At 38.5% G+C, this 27,621-nt stretch overlaps 1 protein-coding gene across 3 annotated transcripts in view; it reads left to right on the top strand.

The window, feature by feature from the left end:
• LOC127410695 (kelch-like protein 29) overlaps positions 1 to 27,621 on the top strand; it is a 174,852-nt gene that overhangs the window by 10,734 nt on the left and 136,497 nt on the right. For 2 of the 3 annotated variants that reach the window (XM_051645862.1, XM_051645863.1), the window contains exon 2: positions 20,021 to 20,356. In XM_051645862.1, coding sequence (XP_051501822.1) covers positions 20,078 to 20,356 — 279 coding nt within the window. In that variant the 5' untranslated portion in view covers positions 20,021 to 20,077. Of the gene's footprint in view, positions 1 to 20,020; positions 20,357 to 27,621 lie in introns of those variants that run through there. The other variant, XM_051645864.1, reaches the window with a different exon arrangement.

The following is a 27,621-nucleotide window of genomic DNA, read 5'->3' on the forward strand; positions in this document are numbered from 1 at the left end:
CACTGCAAAAGGGGCCAGTTGAAGAAGTTGGAGGGGGTAAAATATTTGAATTTTTTTTTTTTTTTTTTTTTTAGGCCACTTTGTTATCTTGATTATATGTTTGTTTAGTCTGAAGTGTATTTTTAATTTTGAAATATTTATGGTTTATTTATTTTTTTGTGTTTCAATAAATTAATGTAATTTTTCCAAATCAAAATGGACCGGTAGAAGTGAAGTGCATGCTGATACAATCACTGTTAATACTAGCCATGATTTGTGTGTCAGTAGATGAAAATGATTAATAATACGTACATTTTCTATAATTTAACAGAGTCTACATCCAAATTCTGATGAGAATCACATTTTTCATGAGTATAAAAGGAGTGTGTCACTGTCATAGAAATATGCCTGACATTCAACAAGGACGCAGCTAATGCACAAAAGAACATCATTTTCAACTATGTAATTCATGGCATACAGTTCATTTAGACAACCAACTTCCTGTGAATGTGCTGTATTTGTTTATATCGCTGATGCTTGAGGGAATGGACTATATAATAGGACGCAGACAGTGCAAAAACAGGAAAAGAACCTCCAAATTAAGTTGCACCTGGCCTAGCCTTTTTGCGCATTGCGTGTGCAATTTTGCCAAACCCACTTGCGCCTAGACTTACCGAATACTTGCACAAAAATACCAAACTTCATGGCCATGCCCACTGACTTTGCGCTGCGCTTAACGCTAGGGCTCTTAAAATAGGACCATAGTATCTTATGCCATTCTGCTTGGCAAGTGAGCTTTTTCTTGTTTTAAGGATGTGTAGATATTTTTACCGGAAATTCATATCTTTCACATCTTCTCAATTCCATTGTTTTGGTGAGGTTGTTTGCAATTAAGCTTTTAAACATGGCTTATATCTGGCACGGATCTGACTCTGAACAGGTAACACTCTTAAACTTGGTAGTGTGCTGTACGTCATGTTGTGGTTGTGAATGGGTTAAATGTGTGAGAGTGCAGTGTACTGCCAATGAACTGGACTCATAAACTCCCTGTGCACTGACTGCACTCTGACCCCGGCACGAGTCAAGACCGCTAACCATCCATGAAGTAACAGTGATCCCTAATGAAATATTTAAAACGCTTTGGAAAGTCTTCTCTCTGTTTAAGTGCTCGGAAGTGCTCTCTCTCTCTCTCTCTCTTTGATACTGTGGAATAGAAGATCCTTTTCTAAAACTGTTTACTTTGAATGACAGATTGTGTGCAGCCACAGTTGTAATCTGGGGGTGTTCAACCAGTAAAATTGTCCCGGATGTAACGGAATATACTGTAAGCATATATATATATATATACAGGTGCATCTCAATAAATTAGAATGTCGTGGAAAAGTTCATTTATTTCAGTAATTCAACTCAAATTGTGAAACACGTGTATTAAATAAATTTAATGCACACAGACTGAAGTAGTTTAAGTCTTTGGTTCTTTTAATTGTGATGATTTTGGCTCACATTTAACAAAAACCCACCAATTCACTATCTCAACAAATTAGAATACATCATAAGACCAATAAAAAAAACATTTTTAGTGAATTGTTGGCCTTCTGGAAAGTATATTCATTTACTGTATATGTACTCAATACTTGGTAGGGGCTCCTTTTGCTTTAATTACTGCCTCAATTCGGCGTGGCATGGAGGTGATCAGTTTGTGGCACTGCTGAGGTGGTATGGAAGCCCAGGTTTCTTTGACAGTGGCCTTCAGCTCATCTGCATATTTTGGTCTCTTGTTTCTCATTTTCCTCTTGACAATACCCCATAGATTCTCTATGAGGTTCAGGTCTGGTGAGTTTGCTGGCCAGTCAAGCACACCAACACCATGGTCATTTAACCAACTTTTGGTGCTTTTGGCAGTGTGGGCAGGTGCCAAATCCTGCTGGAAAATGAAATCAGCATCTTTAAAAAGCTGGTCAGCAGAAGGAAGCATGAAGTGCTCCAAAATTTCTTGGTAAACGGGTGCAGTGACTTTGGTTTTCAAAAAACACAATGGACCAACACCAGCAGATGACATTGCACGCCAAATCATCACAGACTGTGGAAACTTAACACTGGACTTCAAGCAACTTGGGCTATGAGCTTCTCCACCCTTCCTCCAGACTCTAGGACCTTGGTTTCCAAATGAAATACAAAACTTGCTCTCATCTGAAAAGAGGACTTTGGACCACTGGGCAACAGTCCAGTTCTTCTTCTCCTTAGCCCAGGTAAGACGCCTCTGACGTTGTCTGTGGTTCAGGAGTGGCTTAACAAGAGGAATACGACAACTGTAGCCAAATTCCTTGACACGTCTGTGTGTGGTGGCTCTTGATGCCTTGACCCCAGCCTCAGTCCATTCCTTGTGAAGTTCACCCAAATTCTTGAATTGATTTTGCTTGACAATCCTCATAAGGCTGCGGTTCTCTTGGCTGGTTGTGCATCTTTTTCTTCCACACTTTTTCCTTCCACTCAACTTTCTGTTAACATGCTTGGATACAGCACTCTGTGAACAGCCAGCTTCTTTGGCAATGAATGTTTGTGGCTTACCCTCCTTGTGAAGGGTGTCAATGATTGTCTTCTGGACAACTGTCAGATCAGCAGTCTTCCCCATGATTGTGTAGTCTAGTGAACCAAACTGAGAGACCATTTTGAAGGCTCAGGAAACCTTTGCAGGTGTTTTGCGTTGATTAGCTGATGGGCATGTGAATTGGTGGGTTTTTGTTAAATGTGAGCCAAAATCATCACAATTAAAAGAACCAAAGACTTAAACTACTTCAGTCTGTGTGCACTGAATTTATTTAATACACGAGTTTCACAATTTGAGTTGAATTACTGAAATAAATGAACTTTTCCACGACATTCTAATTTATTGAGATGCACCTGTGTATATATATATATATATATATACATACACACACAGTTGAAGTCAGAAGTTTACATACACCTTATCCAAATACATTTAAACTCAGTTTTTCCACAATTTCTGACATTTAATTGTAAATGTCTTAGGTCAGTTAGGATCACTACTTTATTTTAAGAATGTGAAATTTCAGAATAATAGTAGAGAGAATTATTTATTTCAGCTTTTATTTCTTTCATCACATTGATTTGCACTTTTCGCACCAAACTACGTTCATCTCTATGTGACAGAATGCGTCTCCCTGAGCAGTATGATGGCTGCGTGGTCCCATGGTGTTTATACTTGCGTACTATTGTTTGATGAACGTGGTACCTTCAGGTGTTTGGAAATTTCTCCCAAGGATGAACCAGACTTGCGGAGGTCCACAATTGTTTTCCTGAGGTCTTGGCTGATTTCTTGTGATTTTCCCATGATGTCAAGCAAAGATGCACTGAGTTTAACGGTAGGCCTTAAAATACATCCACAGGTACACCTCCAATTCAGTACACCTCCTATCAGAAACTAATTGGCTAATTGTCGAAAGGCTTGACATCATTTCCTGGATAAGCTGCTTAAAGGCACAGTTAACTTGGTGCATGTAAACCCACTGGAATTGTAATATAGTCAATTAAAAGTGAAACAATCTGTCCGTAAACAATTGTTGGAAAAATTACTCATGTCATACACAAAGTAAAGTCCTAAACAACTTGCCAAAACTATAGTTTGCTAATATGAATTATGTGGAGTGGTTAAAAAATGAGTTTTAATGATTTCAACCTAAGTGTGTGTAAACTTCTGACTTCAACTGTATGTATATATATATATATAAACACTGGTGGCCAAAAGTTTGGAATAATGTACAGATTTTGCTCTTATGGAAAGAAATTGGTACTTTTATTCACCAAAGTGGCATTCAACTGATCACAATGTATAGTCAGGACATTAATAACATGAAAAATTACTATTACAATTTGAAAACAATATTCAGAACTTCTTAAACTACTTCATCATTGTACGAGTTCTCATCAAAAAATCCTCCACGTGTAGCAATGACAGCTTTGCAGATCCTTGTTATTCTAGCTGTCAGTTTGTCCAGATACTCAGGTGACATTTCACCCCACACTTCCTGTAGCACTTGCCATAGATGTGTCTTGTCGGGCACTTCTCACGCACCTTACAGTCTAGCTGATCCCACAAAAGCTCAATGGGGTTAAGATCCATAACACTCTTTTCCAATTATCTGTTGTCCAATGTCTGTGTTTCTTTGCCCACTCGAACCTTTTCTTTTTGTTTTTCTGTTTCAAAAGTGGCTTTTTCTTTGCAATTCTTCCCATAAGGCCTGCACCCCTGAGTCTTCTCTTTACTGTTGTACATGAAACTGGTGTTGAGCGGGTAGAATTCAATGAAGCTGTCAGCTGAGGACATGTGAGGCATCTATTTCATACCAAATATTAAATATTTGTGTCTATTTAATACCAAAATAAAATGTCCATAATGTTCATAGTAAGCACTAAGGCTGAACAATAGAGATTAAAAGATATATCGGTATTTTAATCATTTTGACGATGTTTGTTTTCTATCTCAATATTTATGTGTTCTGAAAAAGGTTGAAAAAGTGCTTCAAAGGAAGAAAAAAATTTTTTTTTTTACCAAACATCCATTTTTGGCAAGTAGGTCTGGGTATCGATGTTTTCCATGATTAGATTAAATTCTCTCGATTCGCTTAGATTATGATTAATTTGGGTTTATTTCAGTTATAATGTCCATTTTGTTTACATATCAAAGCAATTTGATGATTCTCCAATTTCATACTAATTTCAATATTAAAACAACAAAATACTAACTAATTTGAGTAAACATGGTTTTAAGTTCTCAATACATTTTTCGTACAAGTAAACAGTCAGCAAACAAGAAGAAAGAAACAAATTATTGTTTATAATTTAGTTGAAGATCATGATTAATCTTTTTTTTTTACCTGGCATATTGCCAAGTAGATTCAAAATGTTTAATGCAAGAAGTAAAAAATAATCACTCTCTTGTACTTGCGAGTGTCGACACAAGGAAGTATCGCACACTATAATAACACAGGCTATAGGAAATGTAATGGCAGAATAAAAAGCAAATTATAATCTTTGTAATATTCAAAATGTTGCATAATGTTATATCACAAGCAAAATCTTCACAAATATATTGTGAATATTTGATCTAATGCCCAGCCTTAGTAAACACATGTTTCAAGTGTTTTTGTGTGTGTGTGTAATTAGAAAAGAAAAAAAATTAGCAATTTGCATAATACATTATGTCTCAGATGCACAGGTAGATGTCTAAACCTGCTGGGCATTACTGCCTGCCGCACCTCCGCTGGTGCCTTCAGTTGTCCTGCTAAGGGGTCATCAGCGGGGAGCCACCTATCATGGATGTTTCGCCCCATTAATCCCGGAACATCTCCTGGGGTGGGGGTCCTGCCCACAGCTGGACACCGGATCCTTTCGATTGCCTTTCGTTCTTGCTTCCCATTGTTATGACACTGTTGGTCACCGTCATGTTAGCAGGTGATTGCTGGGCTGACGAGTGATTTGGAACACCGGTGCACAGTTTTCCCAGTCTATTTAACCCGCTCTCTTTCCGGAGGTTGTTGAGTCTCGTTTTGCTCTGGGCTCCATTCAACATGCCCCCCCCACCCCCCCAGAGCAGACGGACCCTGCGTCCATGGCCTCTTCTGTTTTAGAAAAAAAACACAAGCTATCAATCTCTGCCTACCACCCGTCCAGTGCCTATCCTTAAACCAATCCTCAAACAGATTAAATAGGAGAGTAACGTGAGAGGTAAGCTGCGAGACTGCGTCAACCGCTCCTTCAAAGCCTAGCTTGGCCTCGCATGGTTTCGCTCCCCCACTCAATCGCACTTCAGAAACCCCTGGATGAGGACCGAGTTGGTCAGCGTAAATAATTCCTTCCCACTCCTTTCCTCTTCTACTCGCAGTTGTTCCCTATTCCCACTTTCTCACTTCTGTGCACCCCATTTTCCATAGCCAGAAGCTCCCATTTTCTGCTTATTCTGCCATTTCCTTCAGAGACTTCTTCAACACTGATCCAAAGATATGAATGTTTCAAGCAGGTGCTGCATTGATGTTCCAATAATCCCTCGACATCCGACCTCCACGGGGTAAGTGGCAACCCGCCATCCATTTTCCCTGCACTCAGAGGCCAGATCAGCATATTTTAACTTCTTCCTCTCATAGGCTGCCTCCAGTCCCTCTTCCCATGAAACAGTAAGTTCAGTCATTATGACTTTCTTAGCTGATGCCAAACATAACACTATGTCCGGCCTCAAGGAGGTAATGGCGATCTCATAAGGAAATTTTAGCTGCTGGCCAAGGTCAACCACCATTCACCAATCACGACCAATCACTTCCATGTGCTAGGATTAACCTTTCCTCCCTCTGTGCTGTGCCTTGCACAGCACCTCCCTTTTTAACAAACTCAGTGTACTTCCTCTGGGGAGCATGATGGCCTTTGTTGGCCTTTATTCTACACACCTCACGGATCTCTGCCAGCTTTCACAGAACCTGATCATGCCGCCACCTGTACCGTCCTTGTGCCAAGGCGGTCTTGCACCCAGCAAACATGTGTTGCAGATTTGCTCTTGGGGCATCGCAGAGGGGACAACTCTCCTCTTTGCCATACCACAGAGAGAAATTTCCAGGGCTTGGAAGAGTGTCATAGGTGGATCTTAGAAAACTTAGCCTGGCCCTGGTATCTTCCACAGGTCAGCCCATCCTGAAACTCTATTAGATTGATGTAATTAGTATGTAGAGTCAAATTTTAAAAACCCATCTCCAAAAATTCTAATCAGCCCATCTCCAAAATTGTGCAAGCATGTAATATTTTAAAGGACATTGTTACTTTGACTAGAATAATATTAAGTCAGCTTACATTAACAATTTAATGAAACAATAAAATAAAAAGTTAGTTGTTAGTTGCAGCTGAATATGAGTGAGAGCATTTACATAAATGTTCTTACACAGATTATACTTAATAAGTGGAGTGGTGGTGGCATAGTGGGCTAAAGCACATAACTGGTTTGATCCCCACAGCCACCACCATTGTGTCCTTGAGCAAGGCACTTAACTCCAGGTTGCTCCAGGGGTATTGTCCCTGTAATAAGGGCACTATAAGTTGCTTTGGATAAAAGCGTCTGCCAAATGCATAAATGTAAATATAATAAGCTGACAATGTGTGTGATCATGTAAACGGTTTTCCTTTATCGTGGTAAGGTCATAAACGGATTAATCAAAAACTGATGGACGTAAATAAATTTTTGCCTGTTACCCTGATGTCGCGTTGGCGTTGCATGTAAACACTTATCGGTGTCCTTACTGCCTTATCCAATGTGTGCAAGTGTTGTGAGCATGACTGTTTACATATCTGACGTCAAAAGCATGAATAACCTGATGATTTCAAATCTCATGTAAATGTGGTTTCCTTGCGTTGTCTGATTTTATGAATAAGCTGATTTTAGGTAGTTATCAGCACATTGGTGTGCATGTAAAATCACTGTGTCCATGTCGGCATTAAATGCGTGTGTTGTGGTGGTTTGTCTGCAGGGCGGTGAGACAGTCCTGTCCTTTTGTTTCTCGTTACATCTCGTGGGGTTGAATGCCTGTGGCAGGGCAGCTGGTCTACTGGCATCGTTTTCTTGCAGATCTGGTTTGCCAGGTGCACGCTCAGCGATTAGACATTTGTGTGGTCATAAAGAGAGATCGCAAACAGCACTGTATCCTTCTGCAGTCTGATGATACTTCAGTTATAAGACATTTTAATATTTTCTGTTTTAAACAGGGGTGCGTATCTCTGCATTGCATGTTTGTAAAACTGCTGTTGTCTGTGATCAGTTTGAATAAATGTTTCTGGCATTTTTCAGCGCATTAAAACTCTTCGCAGTGTAATTTGGGACTGTAGCGTAATGTTACTCTCTGTGATCTGGCAGTCTGTAAGAAATGTGTGAACTTAAGTTGCTAATAAAGAGTGACATCTCATCTTTTAATTATATGTTATTGGATTAAAGCTGTGTTTATGGTTTGTCAGAGACAATGAAGTTAGTCACAACAGAATGAAAAGTGACACAGAACTCTTTAAATATAAACAGTGTGTCCAAAAGTCTGAGACCACTCGTGAAAATAATGAAATAAAACATTTTTAATTACAAATGACATTATAAGCATAACAATGTGCGTAAAGTTTAATCGAATAATGTACATTTTATACATACTGCATTTCCCCTTTTGCTTCAATGACAGCATGCACTGGAGCAAATTTTGTACCAGTTACTGTACCAGTGATGTTTGAAGCAGGCATGAATTACTGTAGAGGACTGTCTGCATGCAGCATCTTCCTCCTTGTCTGATGGAGTTGGTGGTCAGTGGGCTGACGACACACACACACACACACACACACACACAAACACACACAGGAGATTTCAGTGTACCTGCTGCACTGCTGATTAAAGCTGACACTGTAATAATACTGCTGTTTTGGGCCGGCACCTGGGCAGGTGTTGCTGACGGTATACTGACTGCCAGAGAGCCAAATTATGTGCTCTTCTTCCTCTGCCACTGTCCAGCATCGTTATTATACACACTCTTAAGGGGATAGTGCACCAACAATGAAAATTCTGTCATCATTTACTCACCCTCACCCACCTGAAATAAATCAATTGTAATGCCGCAGGACCATTTAAAATGAAAAAAATGAAGGAAAAATGTGATTAAAAATAAAACACTTAAGCTTAAGTTAGTTTACATAAGATAACACTAAAACCTTAAATCTTGTTGATTAAAAAAGGTAATTTATATTAACCTATTGATAAATGAGATGCATATTGCATAAATGCTTTTGTTTGTGCTGATATTTAGAATTTACATTAAGCTACTTATATTTCATAATGACTTATTGTCTCCTGTGGTAGACATTGTACTGTGATTTAGTGTTTGTGGAGTTAAATTAGTGTCAAAATTAGTAGTTACAACTTATTTGATGAGCATTCTTGTGGGGGTGTCCAGTGTAACTAGAGATTGTGAGTGTGACAGATAGGGCTGGGATGATTCATCGACGTAATCGACGTCATCGATTACAGAAATACGTCGTTTTGCATAACATGCGTCGGCGCGTCGCAATGGAGTGATTAAAATGGCAGCATCCGGTTTAAGTATGGATTCCCCCGAAGAACAAGCTGCAGCTAAAAAAACTTGCCTTCGGTCATCTAAAGCATGGGAGTATTTTAGCCAGAAACCCAACAATGTGGTGCTGTGTGAGCTATGCAAATTGGAAATGGCTTATCACAGCAGTATAACCGCCATGAACGAAAACATGAAGCGAAAGCATCCCAGAGCGCTTTGTCAAGACGGCAGCAAGGCAGCACCATAAGTCCTGTTTAATTTTGTCTCCACCCAAGCATGACATATTAGTATTACAACACGTGTTTCTGTTAGTAGTAGTCACTTTAAATTTATTTTCTAAATGTTTCCTCATCACCCCCATGTTAAAAGTAATTTCTGCACCGCTGTTAACGTAAGTTGACCATATGTCCTCTTTTTCGGACCTTAAAAAAGCGTCCGGCCGGGATTTCTAAATTTGGGAAAATGTCCGGGATTCGGCTTTAGTTGCATTATGATGTGCATCTGGTCTAATACTGCATTGTGTGTGTGTGTGTGCATATTTGCATTGCTTTAACCCCTCTTTGTAAGTCCCGCCTTCTCGTACACCAGTTGGTCAATTATAAGACGCTTGCAGAAACTATCCTGCCTGTCAGTCTCTCCGCGAACGTGCGAAGCGCTGTTGTGTTCGGCATCAAACAGTTGCTTGACAGCAGCAGCAAATGACAGCTGAGTGGAAACAATGCCCAAACGAAAGTGCAAATTTACAGAAGAATTACACAAAATATTCCAATGCTTTCATCCAGGTCGAGATCCGTGGGAAGCAGAATGTATGACATGTAAAGCTGACACTTATGTGTCAGTTGCTAATAAAGGTGCAAGTGATTTAGAAGCACACATTAGCTCTGCGAAGCATGAAGTGTCAGCAAAAAGGTGAAAGTTCATCAGGTAAATTAACGGACTACTATTTGTGACCAGGTAAAATTGTTATCACATTGCTTCATTTTCCATGGCCATTCAAAATAATAGTAATAGTAAATGAAGTTACACTCATGGCATTAAATATTTTATTTTAGTACACGGACATTCAAAAGAATGTTGGAAATTTATATATACATACATATATATATATATATGTATATGTGTGTGTGTGTGTGTGTGTGTGTGTGTGTGTTATGCTAATAGAGTGTGTTTTTCACTGTATTAAAGTTTGCATTCATAGTAGCACTTTGTTGCAGAATAATGCCCTGCAGTGCACACTTTGTTTCTTGTACATTTGTTTGTGTTTAAGAGAAGATGATTTAATAAAATATTGAAATATTAATGAGACAAGTTTTTATATTTATTTTGGGTTAATTAATTGTTATATTAATCAAGTAATAATTATACAAAATCTTTAGAATAATCGGCAAATTAGTCGTTAGATTAATCGACTAATCGGAAAAATAATCGTTAGATTAATCGATAAAAAATAATTGTTAGGTGCAGCCCTAGTGACAGATACTCTCTGCTTGGTCGTGTTTGCATAAAGCCATTTCTCAAGACTCCGTCACGGGGAATGAGAGAGAGAGGACATGTTCGCTAACTTAACAGTGAGTTTCACTAATTGTAAGTTTCTTTATTTGCTCTTTTCACTCGTATGGCTTTGTGACATAGCTTTGTTGTCATTAAAGAGATGGTTCATGCAAAAAAAATTTAATTCTGCAATCATTTACTGTCCATTACTCACTTATTGTTCTAACCCTGTATGAATGTATGAGAATTTTCATTTTCTTGGACAAACTATCACTTTAAATATTTAATGCAAAATTGTCCTTATGTAAATGCAGTTTTGCAGCATTAACTGTCTACTGTCACCAAACATTATTGACTGTGTATCAAATGATTTATGAATATGAAATGATCTCGAGGGCCTTTGACAAATAAGATTGCCCAAGATGAAAATGAGAGAAAAAAAAAAAAAGAGAAATCTTTTAAAAATGTAGTTTAACGGGGTCTGGGTAGCTCGAATGGAGTCGCGAGTTCGAATCCAGGGTGTGCTGAGTGACTCCAGCCAGGTCTCCTAAGCAACCAAATTGGCCCGGTTGCTAGGGAGGGTAGAGTCACATGGGGTAACCTCCTTGTGGTCGCGATTAGTGGTTCTCGCTCTCAGTGGGGCGTGTGGTAAGTTGTGCGTGGATCGCGGAGAGTAGCATGAGTCTCCACATGCTGTGAGTCTCCGCAAGTCACGTGATAAGATATGCGGATTGACGGTCTCAGAAGCGGAGGCAACTGAGACTCCACCACCCGGATTGAGGTGAGTAACCACGCCACCACGAGGACCTACTAAGTAGTGAGAATTGGGCATTCCAAATTGGGAGAAAAGGGGATAAAAAGAATTAAAATTTTAGTTTAAAACATAGGTCAAATTAATAGAAATTTAATCTTTGTGTTCATGTTGGTGCCATAAATGACTTTCATTTGGTGAATCAAAGTTTTTCTAATATTAATACTATTTTAAAACAATGTTTTGACTGCTTATTTATTTAAATAAGTAATAAATAAAGATTATTCCAAACTGCTTATGATAATTATTATTATTTATTTTTTCAGCTTTTAATCAGACTTTTATTTCATCATACTGTCTCTGGTCGGTTACATCACTTATACATGTTTTACTTTAAGCCCCCCAAAAAATATCAAAATGACTTTGAACTCAATAATTGAAAACATCTTAGTAGAGGTGGAATCAAGTCATTGTTTTGTGCAAATTATTTTTAATGTATTTTTGAATAACTAAAGATCTGGACAACAAAATGAGCATCGCCACATTGACGTATTGAATACATTTGTGTGGGGGATACACACACATAAACATGCATGCATTTCTACAAATATATGATTTGCATTTCTGCATCGCTGAGCTTGCCACAAAATAGTTTTTTTTTTATTTTTTGTAGATGAAAACAGGGTTTTGAAATATTTAGTAGAGTGCATTCACACCAAGCTAATCCATAATGCAGCTTTCTCTCTCCCACGTCTTATGCACTAGAAGTGTTTATGTTATTACCAGCACTGAAATGTATTATGCAGAATCCAAATCACAAATTATTAGCCACATGTACATCATTTTGGAAGAGTAAACATGTAATTTATTTTCATCCAGTTTCTTTGCTTCAAGGAATGGCTTGTGGGCCATGCGAACAACGTGCAAATCTTTGTGAACGCACTAATTTCACCCTTCACCATTCTAACACAGTACAGATTGGTGGCTCGGTTGATTAAAAAAAGAATTCATTTTGATAAAATGTCTAGAGGAGACAGCATGGAGATGGATATAAATGCAAATTGAGATTTGGAGGTGTTTATGTAAATGTGAGAATCACCGTCCATGTGTAGAAGTGTGAAAGACGGTGCTTCAAGGAATAGTTCAGTCAAATATAAAAATTCTGTCATTATTTAATCACCCACATGCTGTTCCAAACCTGAATGCTGTTGTTTTGGATATGGAGTGCAAAAGAAGAATCTTTAAACAGTTCGGTAAGGGGGTTTAATAGTTTAATAATAAACTTAAACAAAAACATAAACACATGCAGGGCAGCTGCCTGTAATTCTCTCTCTCGAACTGTCGTCCCCGGCCGCCTTTATTCCTCGCGCGCCCCATCAGGCTGATTGGGGACCAGGCGTGTGTCATTCCAGCCCGGCCCCGCCCTCTTCGGCTCTACAAGCTCTATCCTTAAAATGACATCACATCAAGCTACAAAATGGACCATGGCAAGGAAGGCAAGATTATCAGTGAATAATGACTTAAATTTCAGTCAGTTTCCAACACAAAGCTGTCGTATGAATTCAGAAGACTTGGAATAAAGTGCATTAGTTGTACAGACTACTGTTATGATATATTTGTGGTGAATTTATGGTGCTTTTTTTGCCTTTTTTGGGAGAGGCTACATAAACATTCATTAAAATTTCTCATTTTGTGTTCTATAGAACATTGAATGAAATTACTGTTTACAGAAAAGCACCGCTGTCAATGGCCGCTTTGCTCAGTTTGAGCTAAAATGCCCCCAAAGTTCTGTTTTTGTGGTTGAAACACCCCGTTTCCAAAAGATTATTAGAGATTTGGATCAGGAAATACTCAGGATTGACATAAATTACGATTTTTTTCACGGATCACCGTCATCGTTATCGCGTCTGCTCCAATTAAACCAATTTGCCCAAGAGCAAACGGATGTTTTTCATTTCTAAAGTGCAACCGCTGAGGTCAAATATGATCTAATGATGATTTTATATATAACAAAGTCCACTATGGAAGATCTAATGGGACGAATGAAACCCGTTTATGCAAATGTAAATAATAACATATTACCAGTACTTCCACGTGTTCAGTCGAATCTGGCTGCTATCAAGGTTGAATATTGAATGTGTCAAATGTTATCATGAATGAAGTAGTAAAGATGCATATTGCACATAAATGGCACATTTGTCAGACTTTATAAGTGTGTTAAATGTGTGAGGATGTGTATTCATCAACCTGTTATATGTCCGACATAATCATACATGCCCATTGAAACAAGTTAAAACTGGTTTTCTTCACTATAAACCATAGATATCACTTCATAATAGCTTTCATTTGCATTATCAAACATTATGATATTATGTAATGCTTAAAAGATTATTAAAACTGCAGCACTGCTCATATCCAGCATTAACTGACGTCACGGTAATCTCGTCAGTGCATGACAGAAAATCATACAGCTTTGGAATGACACGAGGGTGAGTAAATAATGAGGTTTTTTTTTTTTTTGCATGAACAGTCTGTTTAATTTAGAACAAAGTAAAACGAAAACAAAACAGATGGGCATAATTGATGTGACACATGCAGAAGTCTCATCCTGAGATGCTCCGAGGGAATGTTTGGAGCGCTGTGAGATCCGAGGTCAATCTAAGTGCACTATGAATGTCTCTGAGGTCTACCGGGAGACTGCTAGTAGTTTCTGTCTGCGGTCAGGTGGCATTCATGCATTACTAGAGAAGCATAACTGAAGACAGGAGAGGACTGCCGCTCACCGCAGATGAACTCAGCTTGCCTGAGCGATACGCCCTTTCTGATGAGGCACTCTACAGCGTGAAATAGCAGCCGCTGTGTTTTAGCAAAGAGGCTTAATCCTGATGAATACATTTCCTGCTTGTTTTCCCATTACTGGAGGCATCATAAGTCTGTCACACAACTCTGATCGCATTTCAGAGCATCTAATCTCTAAACCATGTGTTCTGTGTGTGTTTTTATGTTTCTTCTTGACATCTTTTTCAATGATTTCTGTGCCTTGTGGTCTAAAAATGAGATTAAGAAAAGTATTTCCATTTGATTCGTTTTGGCATGCATTGTGAGATATACCGGCTTTGTGTTTTCACTTTTTGATGGACTGGAGAGGAACTGGTTTGTTCTAGTTAGTGTGAACAGTTGGTGTTCGATAAGGACTTGACAGAATAGAGCAGTTTTGCAGAGGAAAAAAGTACTGCTTAAAGCAAGTAAATTAAATGTGCTGTTTTTAAGGGAGTAATGAGAATCGAATCCAGTTCAGATTAGCCTGCACGTAATGATTCTGGTTCCTTAACAATTCCTTTAGTGCTTTTAAAGGATTATGCACTTTGCGGTGGACTTTTTCAGATGTTCAATAGCAGTTAGCATAAATGAACATCATCATTTCCCCAACGAAAGTCCACTAATTCATAAAGTTAGCCGAATAAAAATTTGCAATAAAAACAGTTATTCACTGACCCGTTTTCCACCCTCTCTCTGACCCGCATTAATTACCGCATTGCTACAGTACCGTTAAGACTATTTGGTCATGACCTCTGTTTCGATTGGCTAACGTCCGAGCGATGTCGTAGTTCACATTGTTGTTTTTGTCAAAATATATTCATTTCTTATCATAACAAAATACTGTCTGCCATTTAATCAATTTATTACCATATAATACAGGAAATATGTCAGATGTTATAAATACAACACAAATCAATTCATTTCCCCACTTTTTGAATTTTGGACGCTTTTATGGCATTCTGGGGCATTTGTGGTCCGCCAGGTGAAAATTGTAAGTCTTATAACTTACAGTATGTGTGGGACGAGTTCTGTGATGAAGTTTTGTTTTATTATTCATCTAACTTTAATACATGTAGCTTGTAATGCCAAGTCATGGCTTTGACTCCCAGGGAACATGCATAATGTATTCTTTGAATGCACTGGACGTGGCTTTGGATAGAAGCATCTGCCAAATGAATAAATGTAATACTTAGGGTCAGAGGTTTGTTCAAAATCAAATCACTAACATTAAGTAGTCAGAATAGCAATAGTAAGAATGTCCTTAAGAAACACCACCAATGATTTGGTCTCTTTAAAAATGTTCACACGTAGCTCATCTCAGCATTGTGACTCTTTTGTGATCAGTTGAATTTCACCTGTAAACCAGGAGGGCTTTTACCACCAAACAACAGACACTTTTGCTGTAGTGTGAGTCACTCTCCTCTCAAATCATTCTTCACTTCAGTACAATAAAACAGAAGGACCGAGTACAAGTCCTTGATTTGCAGGTGTTGGTGTTGTGAAGCTCATATTGGCATACTGCTTCCTCTATTGTTCACTAATGCCAGGAGCGTGTCTGAAGTGGTGGAATGAATGAACTGATCCGTGACGTGCATATACTGGAGAGATTGAATCGAGATAATACATGCAAAGTTTAGCAGAGAGTTTTTTTTGTACAGATGAAAATAATTGAAATTAAACAATGGAGTGTAGACAGTTGTAGTTACTTATTGTTGTATTGTCCATTATTAAACACATATTTCCAGCTCTAAAATCTGATTGGATGAGCCACGTATGAAGTCACTGATATACACGCCAGTGTTTCCTGCATCTCTCCCCCGCTATTGAATCTCCAGCGCCACGGCAAAAGAAATAATATTTTACCTGAGTTATAAGCTTGCAGTTTGAATTGAATATAATGTGATAAAAAAAAAAGTGTACAGCAAAATAACGCCAACACCAACATCCTTCTATTGCATTATGTTCGCTGGCTGCAATTGAAAACAAACAACACTTGAATAATATAGTCCAATTTACAAGCAAATTACTCTTATGAACTGGTTCTGTGAGTGAACCATTCCAAATGACTCTTATGAACCGGTTCTTTGGAATGAATCATTCTAAACAACTCACCAACACACAAGTTATTGGTTTGAATCATTCTGATGAATCTTTCACTTAACAAACTCAAATTAACAAAGCAAAGACATTACTGTCAGTCAAATCTGAGTCGAAATGAAGCAAGAATTGTTTTTTGTATTTAAAGGTTTGTGAAATTTATTCATTTAGTCATTACATTTGTCATTCATATAACAACATGTATTTAAAGATACGCATTTATGCAATATAACAAATGATTTAATAAAAAATGAAACAGTTATGGGGGGCCTGGGTAGCTCAGAGAGTATTGACGCAGACTACCACACCTGGAGTTTCGAGTTTGAATCCATGGCGTGCTAAGTGACTCCAGCCAGGTCTCCTAAGCAACCAAATTGGCCCGGTTGCTAGGGAGGGTAGAGTCACATGGGGTAACCTCCTCGTGGTCGCTATAATGTGGTTCTCGCTCTCGGTGGGGCGCGTGGTGAGTTGTGCGTGGATGCCGCGGAGAATAGCGTGAAGCCTCCACACGCGCTACGTCTCAGCGGTAACGTGCTCAACAAGCCACGTGATAAGATGAGTGGATTGACGGTCTCAGACGCGAAGGCAACTGAGATTCGTCCTCCACCCAGATTGAGGCGAGTCACTACGCCACCACGAGGACTTAGAGCGCATTGGGAATTCCAAATTGGGGAGAAAAAAAGAAAAAAAAAACAATTATAAAGTTATTTATATTTGTTCTGTATTTGTATACAGTGTGTATATGTGTGTGTGTGTATCAAAACATGATATCAAAACATCAATCCAAAAATGTTTGTTTACCATTATATCAGTTGCTTGGTTGACGTTTGTAACTCATTTGTTTGTGAGTTGCGCAAAGTGTAATGAAATTATTTCTTTTATCTTTGTTTGTTTTGTTTTTTGGGGATTTTCTCCCCTTTTTCTCCCAATTTGGAATGCCCAGTTCCCAATGTGCTTTTTAAGTCCTCGTGGTGGTGTAGTGACTCGTCTCAATCTGGGTGGTGGAGGACAAATCCCAGCTGCCTCTGTGTCCAAGACTGTCAATCCATGTATCTTATCATGTGGCTTGTTGAGTTACCACAGAGACATAGCGCGTGTGGAGGCTTCACGCTCAACTCACCACGGCCCCACCAAGAACGAACCACATTATAGTGATCATGAGGAGGGTTACCCCATGTGACTCTACCCTCCCTAGCAACCAGGCCAACTTGGTTGCTTAGGAGACCTGGCTGGAGTCACTCAGCACGCCCTGGGATTTGAACTAGTGAACTAGCGAACTCCAGGAGTGGTAGCCAGCGTCTTTACCACTGAGCTACCCAGGCCCCCTTTATCTTTGTTTTCTTGATAGATCTGAAATGTTGTTTGTAGATCATTAGGCAAACTTTAGAACTCCAACAGGAGACATGAAGGTACACAAGGAAGTATCGAGCAATAGGAGAATATTTTTAATGATATTGTTAGCGTATTTTCAATGCACAGTTTCAGAAGGCAACACTCAATGCTGTATATATTTAAAACAAGCTCAGTTCATTATATCAAAGCCATTTGTGCATCTTTGTTTTTTTGTTTTTTTTTTATCCCACATTGACGATTTACATATTCCGCCTTATTAGAGTCTTGTGTATGAGAAACAAATGAAGCACCACCAACAGGATTTCTTTTCCTGTCTGTTTTTAGTCGTGCTCCGAGCAGAAACAATCAGACTGGTTTTTATTCCAGAAACTGTTCTGAAGCCTGTAGACTGAGTTAAAAATGACTTTGAAAAAAGCACTGTACCTCTCTCGCATACATTGTGGAATTCCAAGGGATTTCATTCCATGTCACATGCAGTAGTTTTGCATCTTCACTCACTGTTGCACTCTTGTTTTCTCAGCGCAGTGCATGCATGAAATTATCAGTATGTTATTTCTTCAATGCATGTGTCTTAGATTTAACATTTATTGCCTGTCTAATGTTTCATAGCAACTGTATAGCATATAACTTAATAAAGTTGTTTTATCCTTTTGTTGAATTATTGAACACTCTGTATTAAGCTGCGTGTTACAGTCTCCCTATGCGTTATTCACTGCTCCGTACACACTGGGCAAGGGATATCTTGAGCAAATTCAATCATTTGCAGTCATATGTTTTATAAGTATTTGAGCACTCAAAGTGGCAGGGCACATTGTTTTTAAATGACAGCCCCTGGTTTATCCGTCTAGTTTTATCTCTTAAGTGTGCAGCAGTGAATGTGTCATGCTCTTTAAATGAGGTCTGTGAGTCGGAGCAATTACTCCGCGCTGTTGAAGCGTCTGTGAAGGAGACTCTTCTTATCTGTGTGCTGTTGATTGCGCTGCTATTTCGCTGTTAATTGATTGGCTGTTAGTGGTGGGCGGTATCATTAAAATCTTATAGTATGTGCCATTTTATATCATGCTAATGGTATATATCACGATAGAGCAATTTTTGCTGGAAATGCAAATTAAATGAACATGTGGTAATGCATATTTTTGGGGATTATCCAGTGAAATAAATACTTTCAAAATGAAAAGGCTCTTCATCGTATTTGATTATTTTGATGATTTATTTGGAACTTTAAAGAAAAGTCTTGCAACAGTGCAAAAACCTTTGACACTGGAGTTTAAAACAAAAGACTTTAGGGGGGTCTGGGTAGCTCAGCGAGTATTGACGCTGACTACCACACCTGGAGTCGTGAGTTCGGGGCATGCTGAGTGACTCCAGCCAGGTCTCCTAAGCAACCAAATTGGCCCGGTTGCTAGGGAGGGTAGAGTCACATGGGGTAACCTCCTCGTGGTCGCTATAATGTGGTTCTCGCTCTCGGTGGGGTGCGTTGTGAGTTGTTTGTGGATGCCGCGGAGAATAGCGTGAAGCCTCCACACGCGCTATGTCTCCGCGGTAACACGCTCAACAAGCCAGATAGACGGTCTCAGACGCGGAGGCAACTGAGATTCGTTGTCCGCCACCCGGATTGAGGCGAGTCACTATGCCACCATGAGGACTTAGAGCGCATTGGGAAGAATTGAGAATTCCAAATAAAATAAATAAATAAAATAAAATAAAAAAAAGACTTTAAAACAGGTAGTTCAGACTCTAAACTCTGACTATAAGCCACATTTGAAGCTGTTGTAAAATAGCTGATATATGCACAGCTGCACATCAGTCGAATTTTACAATGCAGCACGTTGCTTAACAACACACCTTAACAACAGGTTCTTCCTTGCATTGACTGCAAGAAAATCGCAATATAATCAGATTTCTTTTTCCAGTTAATTCCACCCAAAAAAAAAAAAAAAAAAACACCAAAAAAAATCTGCCGTTTAAAAATATATAAATATATATTTTTAAATGCCACAAAGGTCTTCAGTTTTGTTAAACATTACATGTCTAGAATTCAAATGAACAAATTTCCTATTCAGATACTTTAGTCTTTGTTCTAGCTCCAAAAAGTGGTGTAAATGTATCTGTTCAATTTTAATGCATCCTAATTAAGATTGTGCATTCAAAAATCCATTATTGTGTTTGTTCTAGAAAAAAAAAATAGTTCTAATTAAATTATAAATTATATCCTGAGATATAATTTAATAAGAGGTTGCCCTCTCAAGTAGCTTCAATGTAGTTAGCTGCTTTATAAAAAGACCAGCATGACTGTAGTTTATTTACTTCATGAGTAGCTTGTAGCTTGGCAAACTACAATTTCAAAATATTTTTTAAATAAATAATTTTAAGTGTAGCAAGGCTTCTTTGAGACTATATATAAGATGTTTTTTCTTGTCTTTTCCTTTAGGTTGTCTCCAGCTCCCTGTGATCACTAGCGTATGTCGTTCCCCTGATCCGCTCTGTTATGATGTCGAGGTACCATCAGCGTTTTGAGCGGGATTTCCGCGGCATGTGGGAACGGCGAGAACGCTGTGCCATCAACAACAGCTGTGGCGGAACCGTTAACGGCTGCATCTCTACACCTGCTTCTTCTGTCGCCAGTGGCAACAATCGTCCCGGGCTCCTCCCTTTGCCCGTTATCCCCTCACTGCTGCCCACACCAGTCACCGGGACAAACAGCACGCCCAACAACGATCTGACCTGCAAGCGATTAGCGCCCACCTGTACAACCACCACAACGAAGGTAGAACCAAGTTTATTTGGCAAAATATTCAGATGCTGTTTATACAAATATATAAGTAGTTTGAGAATGTTAAGAGAGCGACTCTGCGTCATTCACAGTGCGTCATGGGATTGGGCGGTTGCTGCAGAGCTCTTTTGGTGCACTTTGTTTGCCGTGATTCTCTGATTGGCAGATCGTTTCTCTTCAGGATCATGGGAAGTGTAGCTCTTCACCACAAATTCGGCAATTAAACATGATTTTTTTGAAATGCAGTTGAAATAACAGGGACTGATGACTTCCACAGAAGCATGTACCATACATCGTTAAAGGTTTTTAAGTAATTGCTAGAAATGTATTCCCCTATGAAATAAATGAATGGGAATTTTACTTCCAGAACCAAACTTTTGTGCTCTCAAGGCTTTAGTGTCCCAGCCATAAACTTGTTTTGCTGTTGGTTGCAGGGGAGGGACATTCTCATTGTAGGGATCATTTTATTTAAATAGAGACCAATATATCGGTTTTACCGTTTAATCGGTACTGATAGTTGCTTTTTGGAACTATCGGTTATTGGGAGAAATAGATGCAGATAGTTGCTGATATTTTCTTTTCTCTCCCCCCAATTTTTATTTCTTATTAATAAACCTTATCTGGTGAAATATATACATATAAAACTCTTTCACTGGTGAATCTATAGGCTATAAAATACTTACACAAAGAACATTGTAACGGAGCCAAATCTCTGTAATTTCAAAATAAATGTCCCAGTGTGTTGCAGGCATGTTTAAAGTAAAAAGTCCCGTGTTATGCACCAGATATTCATTTCTCTGGTTATTATTGGGATTTTGGTTGCACAATAAACTGCTTTTGGGATTTCATTTTGCAGCCTCAGTGTCTGTGCCCTTCATAGTAAGGAAAGAATAAGATATTTTATATTATGGTATAGATCGATTAAAAACAACAACAACAACAACAAAAACTATCGGCTGATTAAAGGAATGCTCCAGGTTCAATACAAGTTAAGCTCACTTGACAGCATTTGTTGCATAATGTTGATTACTACAAAAAAATATTTTGACTCGTCCCTCCTTTTCTTTAACAAAAAGCAAAAATCAAGGTTACAGTGAGGCACTTACAATGGAAGTCAATGGGGCCAATTTTTGGAGGGTTTAAACACAGAAATGTGAAGCTTATAATTTTATAATAGCACTTACATTAATTCTTCTGTTAAAACTTGTGTATTATTTGAGCTGTAATGTTGTTTAAATCGTCATTTTTATAGTCATTTTGGGGTTTATGGTGTGTTGACATAACATCGTCATGGTAACAAGGTTGTAAAATTGGCTACAACTTTACACAGATGCGGTTAGTAAGTGATTTTATCACACTAAAATCATGTTTACACACATGTCCTTTATGTCTTGTGGTTATACTTTTGAAACAGTGAGTATTTTAATGTTCAAAAACTGGCCCCATTGACTTCCATTATAAGTGCCTCACTGAAACCAAGGTTTTTTCTTTTTCTTTTTTTTCTTTTTTTTTTTTAAATGGAGGGACGAGTCAAAATAAATGTTTGTGGTAATCAATCTTATGCCAAAAATTTTTTGAACACGGAATATTCCTTTAATCAGTTATCGGCCTTTTCCACCACCTTAGTTATCGGTATCGGCAAAATCCACTATCGGTCGACCTCTAATTTGATTGGATAAAAATCTGTTTAGTGCAGGATGAGTCATCAGTATTTTTGGCCCGTTTTCCACAAGAAAAAAACAATTTAACTTAAAATGCATGTATCGTTTGGTTGCAAATATATGATAAATTCTTAAGCCAGATGGCACTATGAATTTCAAATGGGTTAGAAATTTTGCCGACCAGTTGAAACGGTAAGAGAACCAAAGACTTTTTCCACTTTCTTGTTATCTCTAACAAGAAATAGGATTTGTTAAAGCGCAAGATAATTGATTGATGTCTTGCCATGTGAGCGGCATGTTTTTCGTGTATCAACATCAGTGGGGAACGACGCTCTAAAATGTCACATGGAAATCAAAGCGCAGAGCCCAGCGTCGATTCTAATTATTACAGAACAGCAAATACAGCAACACATCCTCTCGAGCACATTTCCCCAACATTAGTTCTGAATTTTAATGAGACTGATCGCTACAAAGTGACCCTTTTGAATCATTTGACAGAAGCTTCAAAAGCGCAGCGACTTGTTTCATGAGGTCAAGAAGAAAAGGCCACAAAGCCAAACACAATCTTCTCATTAAGAGATTTGTAACTTAATATGCAAGCAATGGACTTCACCGCACTCTTCACTGTGTTATATGCCGGTCAGGGTGTTATTGATCCCATGGATACAATCCAGTCATATGTGCAGCCAATAGGCCGACATTTTGGTTAATAAAATCTGCCGCTTTTGACATAAAGAAGCCTTTGCTCACAGCACAACATATGAAATAAAAGATGCAGAAGTATATTGCTTTTGACCCGTTCCCTGGTGTAGACGCCTGTAAATCTAACATTGCTTTATTCTCCGGACCTCCCTAGCCCATCCCGTCTGCAATATGAAAGCAGGTAGCGGGAGGTTTTGACACAGATCAATAAGCAGACTCGCCATTCGTTATCAGAGATGGCGTGTAGAGATGGCGTGGAGGAGAAGGGAGGATATGGGAATATGGCTGCAGGCCTTTGATGATGGATGACAGAGAAATTGACCCTAAGATCTGCCATTGCACACTGCTTTCATCTCGTTTTTTCACCGCAAGCGGAGACAACAAACACACATGGCGTGTAATGATGCCTCAAAAGCTCTTAAAGTTGATGTGGCCACCAACAGTCGCTTTTGAAGTGGGTCAGAAATCCATTTGTCCATCCAAACGGCATTTTTTTCAGCTGTCCAGAAAGCCAAGTAAAGTATTTCCTTTTGAATTGTTCACATATGAGTTTTGCTTTAATGTCAACATGACACCAAAATTAATCACATTTATTTTCTCGTGCATGGTTCTGGTCTTATTGTGCATTAATATACGGTAGAATTAAACATACCAACTACTGTACCACAGCTTTAAGCATGACTCATCCTTTATAAAATTTATATAAATTCCAAATTATTTTCATATGGCTGTTACCTAGAAAATCCACGTCATATTTTGTGATATGTATTAGCGCTTAGAAAAACAATATTCGAAAATAAATCCTATGTTAAGAGGGAATCCAGTTTTTGCCCCAAGATTTTGAATTTCGGGTGTATTTTTGTAACTTTCAGTGGCATTTTTTCCACAAGCCAGCATTCATTTCTGACCCTGACCAGTGCGCTGATGACTACCAAAATCAGCTTATTCGACAATGCAAGAAAAGCACATTTACATGAAATTTACAGTCATCGGATAATTCCCTGCTTTTGACATCAGAACGGAAACCGTCATGCACACAACACTTAAATAAGCCGGTTTGAACAACGGTAAAGCGAAAACGTGAAATGGCCAAAAATCTACATGTGTCAATCGGTTTTTGCTTAAACCGTTTATGACCTTACCCTGATAACAGAAACCTCTTTAAAGCGTTTACTTGACCTTTCACATTGTAAGCTTATTAACCATAATCGTGTCATATCGGACATGTAAACACATTCATAAGATTTTTTCTCTTTCGATTTTCGTCCTTCAGGTTCTTCCTCATTTTGTTTGGCTCACATCCTGCTCTGTTTTTTCACTTTACTCCATGTTTCTTTGTCGCTCTCTTGGGTAAATTGCAGAGTAGTTCTGTCCATGATAACCACGCAAATGCATTTCCCGCAATATAAACGGTATGCAAAATCTCTGCCGCTTGTCACTTTTCTATTTTTGCACAGTGCATGTGTTACCGCCCAACCCCACTTTGATTTTGGCACGCTAATTGTATTCCTGCATACTATTTAATGTGGTGAATCCAGTGAATTACTAATTAATGTATCATTGCTGTTCATTTTGAAGTCTGCATTTCTCGAACTTTTTTGTGGAGACTTGTGAATGTTGTTGCACATTCTTAGCAGATGTAGAGGAGAGTTAAAGCGAGAACACAAACATGCGAGTGCCGTTTCAACCATTATTTAAAACATGCATTCTCTCCCACACACTGCTCCCATTTAATTTTCCCTCTTAATCACGGCTGTCTTGTGTTTCTGGAGCACTCTCAAGATGCCTGAGAGGTTATTGAGTATTTCAGGCACTAGCTGTAGCCTGACCCCTTTCAGCAGGTCCACTCCGCTGCAGGTTTCATTTTGTCAGCTAAGAGCTCTCACATTTAGATTTGTCGAAATGGTATTATGCAAAACGAGCCGTCAGTACATGCCAAAACACAGAGCACTCCTTGAACTCCACGATCACTCACGAAAAAGAGACAAGAAAATGAAGAGTCTGCACAGGAAATATTTTCTTATCATTAAACAATCATTTGAATGGCTCGTTGGCACGCTTTTGAATCACAGCACTTTATATACATATTACAGATCATACCAAACGGTGCACAGAAGTGATGTAAACATTTATAAATTGGGATAGTTATTTTCTAGGGTTGAGCAAAATTCAGAATAAAAAGCTGAAGAGTGTAATTATGGTGCCACTAGTGTCACCAAATGGAATTTCAAAAATAATTATTGTCTTCCATTGGTCGACCAACCGTCCCTCCCAAACTCATGCCATTGGTTGAGCCAATGTTGCTGTGTCGGGCTGGTGGGGATGCTTAAACAAACAAAGCAATGTTCTGAAAGTGCTACACGGCCACTCTTTCATATATATATATATATATATATATATATATATACACACACAGTACTGTGCAAAAGTTTTAGGCACTTGTGAAAATTGTTGCATAGTGAGGATGTCTTCAAAAATAATGACATTTATCAGTTAACATCATACAAAGTCCAGTAAACATAAAACAGCTAAATCAATATTCAGTGTGACCACCTTTGCCTTTAAAACAGCCCCAATTCTCCTAGGTACACCTGGACACAGTTTTTCTTGGTTGTTGGCAGATAGGATGTTCCAAGCTTCTTGGAGAATTCACCACAGTTCTTCTATCTATTTAGACTGTCTCAGTTGCTTCTGTCTCTTCTTGTAATCCCAGACTGACCCGACTGAGGGGCTCTGTGGGGGCCATGACATGTGTTGCAGGGCTCCCTGTTCTTCTATTCTAATCTTTTCTATTGCAAAAGTAATGTTTGGGAGTCTAACATTTATATTTCCTATTGACACACTAAAGCTGAAGATATAAATAACCATCTTAAGACAAATGCTTTTGTGAAACCTCTTATATGATATCGTAAATGATATATATTTGACAGATTAAGTACTTTTCTCATAAAATTAAGCATTCTCAGAAATTAAAATGGTCAATAAAATGATAGTTAATTTATTAAAGGGGTCATGAATTGGAAAATCTAATTGTCCTTGATATTTAGACATATAAGAGTTAACTGTACTATTAGGGCTGCAACTAACGATTATTTTGATAATCCATTAATCTAATGATTATTAGAACGATTATTCGACTATTTGGGCGATTATTGCACCGATTAATCATCAGCTCTTAACTGATTATTCAGCTTGTGCCCGACTTAAAAGGTTGTATTAAATGTGCTTACTAACAATAAAGAGGACAAAATCATCTTTTAAAATAACCTCTACATGACATTCACGGAATTAAAGGGGAAAAAAAATACTTTTTATTAAGTTTAATTCAGTGAAGAAATTCACTGCAAAAAATCCTGTTGTTATCAAGTGTTTTTGTCTTGTTTTCCATTTAAAATTGTCAAAAAATCCTTAAAACAAGATACATTTACTTGAGAAACAACATATAAGATATTTAGACTTGCTTTAAGAGAATGTATCTTAAATATAAGTGTATTTTTTCACTTGGTTATACTTCTGCGAGAGCAGTAAAGACAAAATATACTTAGATTCAAGAACTATTCTCTAAAAGCAAGTCTAAATATCTTATATGCTGCTTCTCAAATTAATGTATCTTCTTTTAAGGATTTTTAGATATTTTAAAATATTTAAATATTTAATATTATATTAACATTCTCAGACAACAGGAGTTTTAGATATTTATATTGGAAAACAAGCCAAAACAACAACAAATCAAAAAAGTATTTAGTAGCAGTGTATGATGGGGCGAAGACTAACCTCTCTCATCTTTCTGTTCACTTCAATCCATCATTAACTCACACAAACACAAACTCTCTCTTATTAATAGAGCTGCATATTGCTGATTTTCTTCATGATCAGATACACACCGCAACACATATGTATTATGATTCACTTCGTGGCAAGCCATCACGTTATAATCTAACTGGAGCAAGCATGCGCGAGGGATGAGCATCCCTGTGACAGAGTGTGTATAAGCCGGGTGCAGTTTCAATCTCTCCCCCTTAGATCAAGTCACTTCACGGACTCGTAGAAGCGGTGCTGACCGCACAGAGAAATGCCAGTTTGGGAGTTTATACTTATTTACATGACCTGCTTCCTTATTATTTGAACTTTAATAAAGTATGCATTTAAGATTTAACGCCGGGGTGTTTCCTTTAAAGATGCTCTGACATGCAAGTTTTGCTTCAGTGACTAATCGTTTCAGCCCTATGTACTATAAAAACATACTGTCAATTTTAGAACTCAAAACTCCCTCCCCTGTCTAAAAAGAGCATTAATAGTTCCCACCCTCCTGAAATGTCTCATTTTGAAAACTGTGTCTTTGTGACATCACAAGACCTTGCTCAGTTGTATCTACACGCCCTACAACATGTGTCATCGCACCCTTGGCCCCGCCCACTGGCATGCAGTTCAGATCGTAAACAGAGAGGTAGAGAGACAAACCTAGTGTGACCAACTATTTCTGAACTCAAAAGGGGGGACCCATCTGGACTATTTTTAAATTGTTGTTTTTTTTGTTGTTGCATATAACATGCATTAGATTAGACATTATCATTATCATGTTTATCGTGCCACTTTTAAAAGACGTGGTGTCAAGGTACAACTCAGAAGACGAGATTCATTCAGCTGCTCTGCCTCTTGCTGTACTGAACACAAACTGCAAAAACAATTTTATCCCCTTTTCTCCCCAATTTGGCCAGCCCAATTCCCACTACTTAGTAGGTCCTCGTGGTGGCGTGGTTACTCGCCTCAATCCGGGTGGCGGAGGACAAGTCTCAGTTGCCTCCGCTTCTGAGACCGTCAGTCCGCACATCTTATCACGTGACTCGTTGTGCATGACACCACAGAGACTCACAGCATGTGGAGACTCATGCTACT

This window comes from Myxocyprinus asiaticus, chromosome 20, assembly GCF_019703515.2.
Source record: "Myxocyprinus asiaticus isolate MX2 ecotype Aquarium Trade chromosome 20, UBuf_Myxa_2, whole genome shotgun sequence".
Lineage (NCBI taxonomy): Eukaryota > Metazoa > Chordata > Actinopteri > Cypriniformes > Catostomidae > Myxocyprinus > Myxocyprinus asiaticus.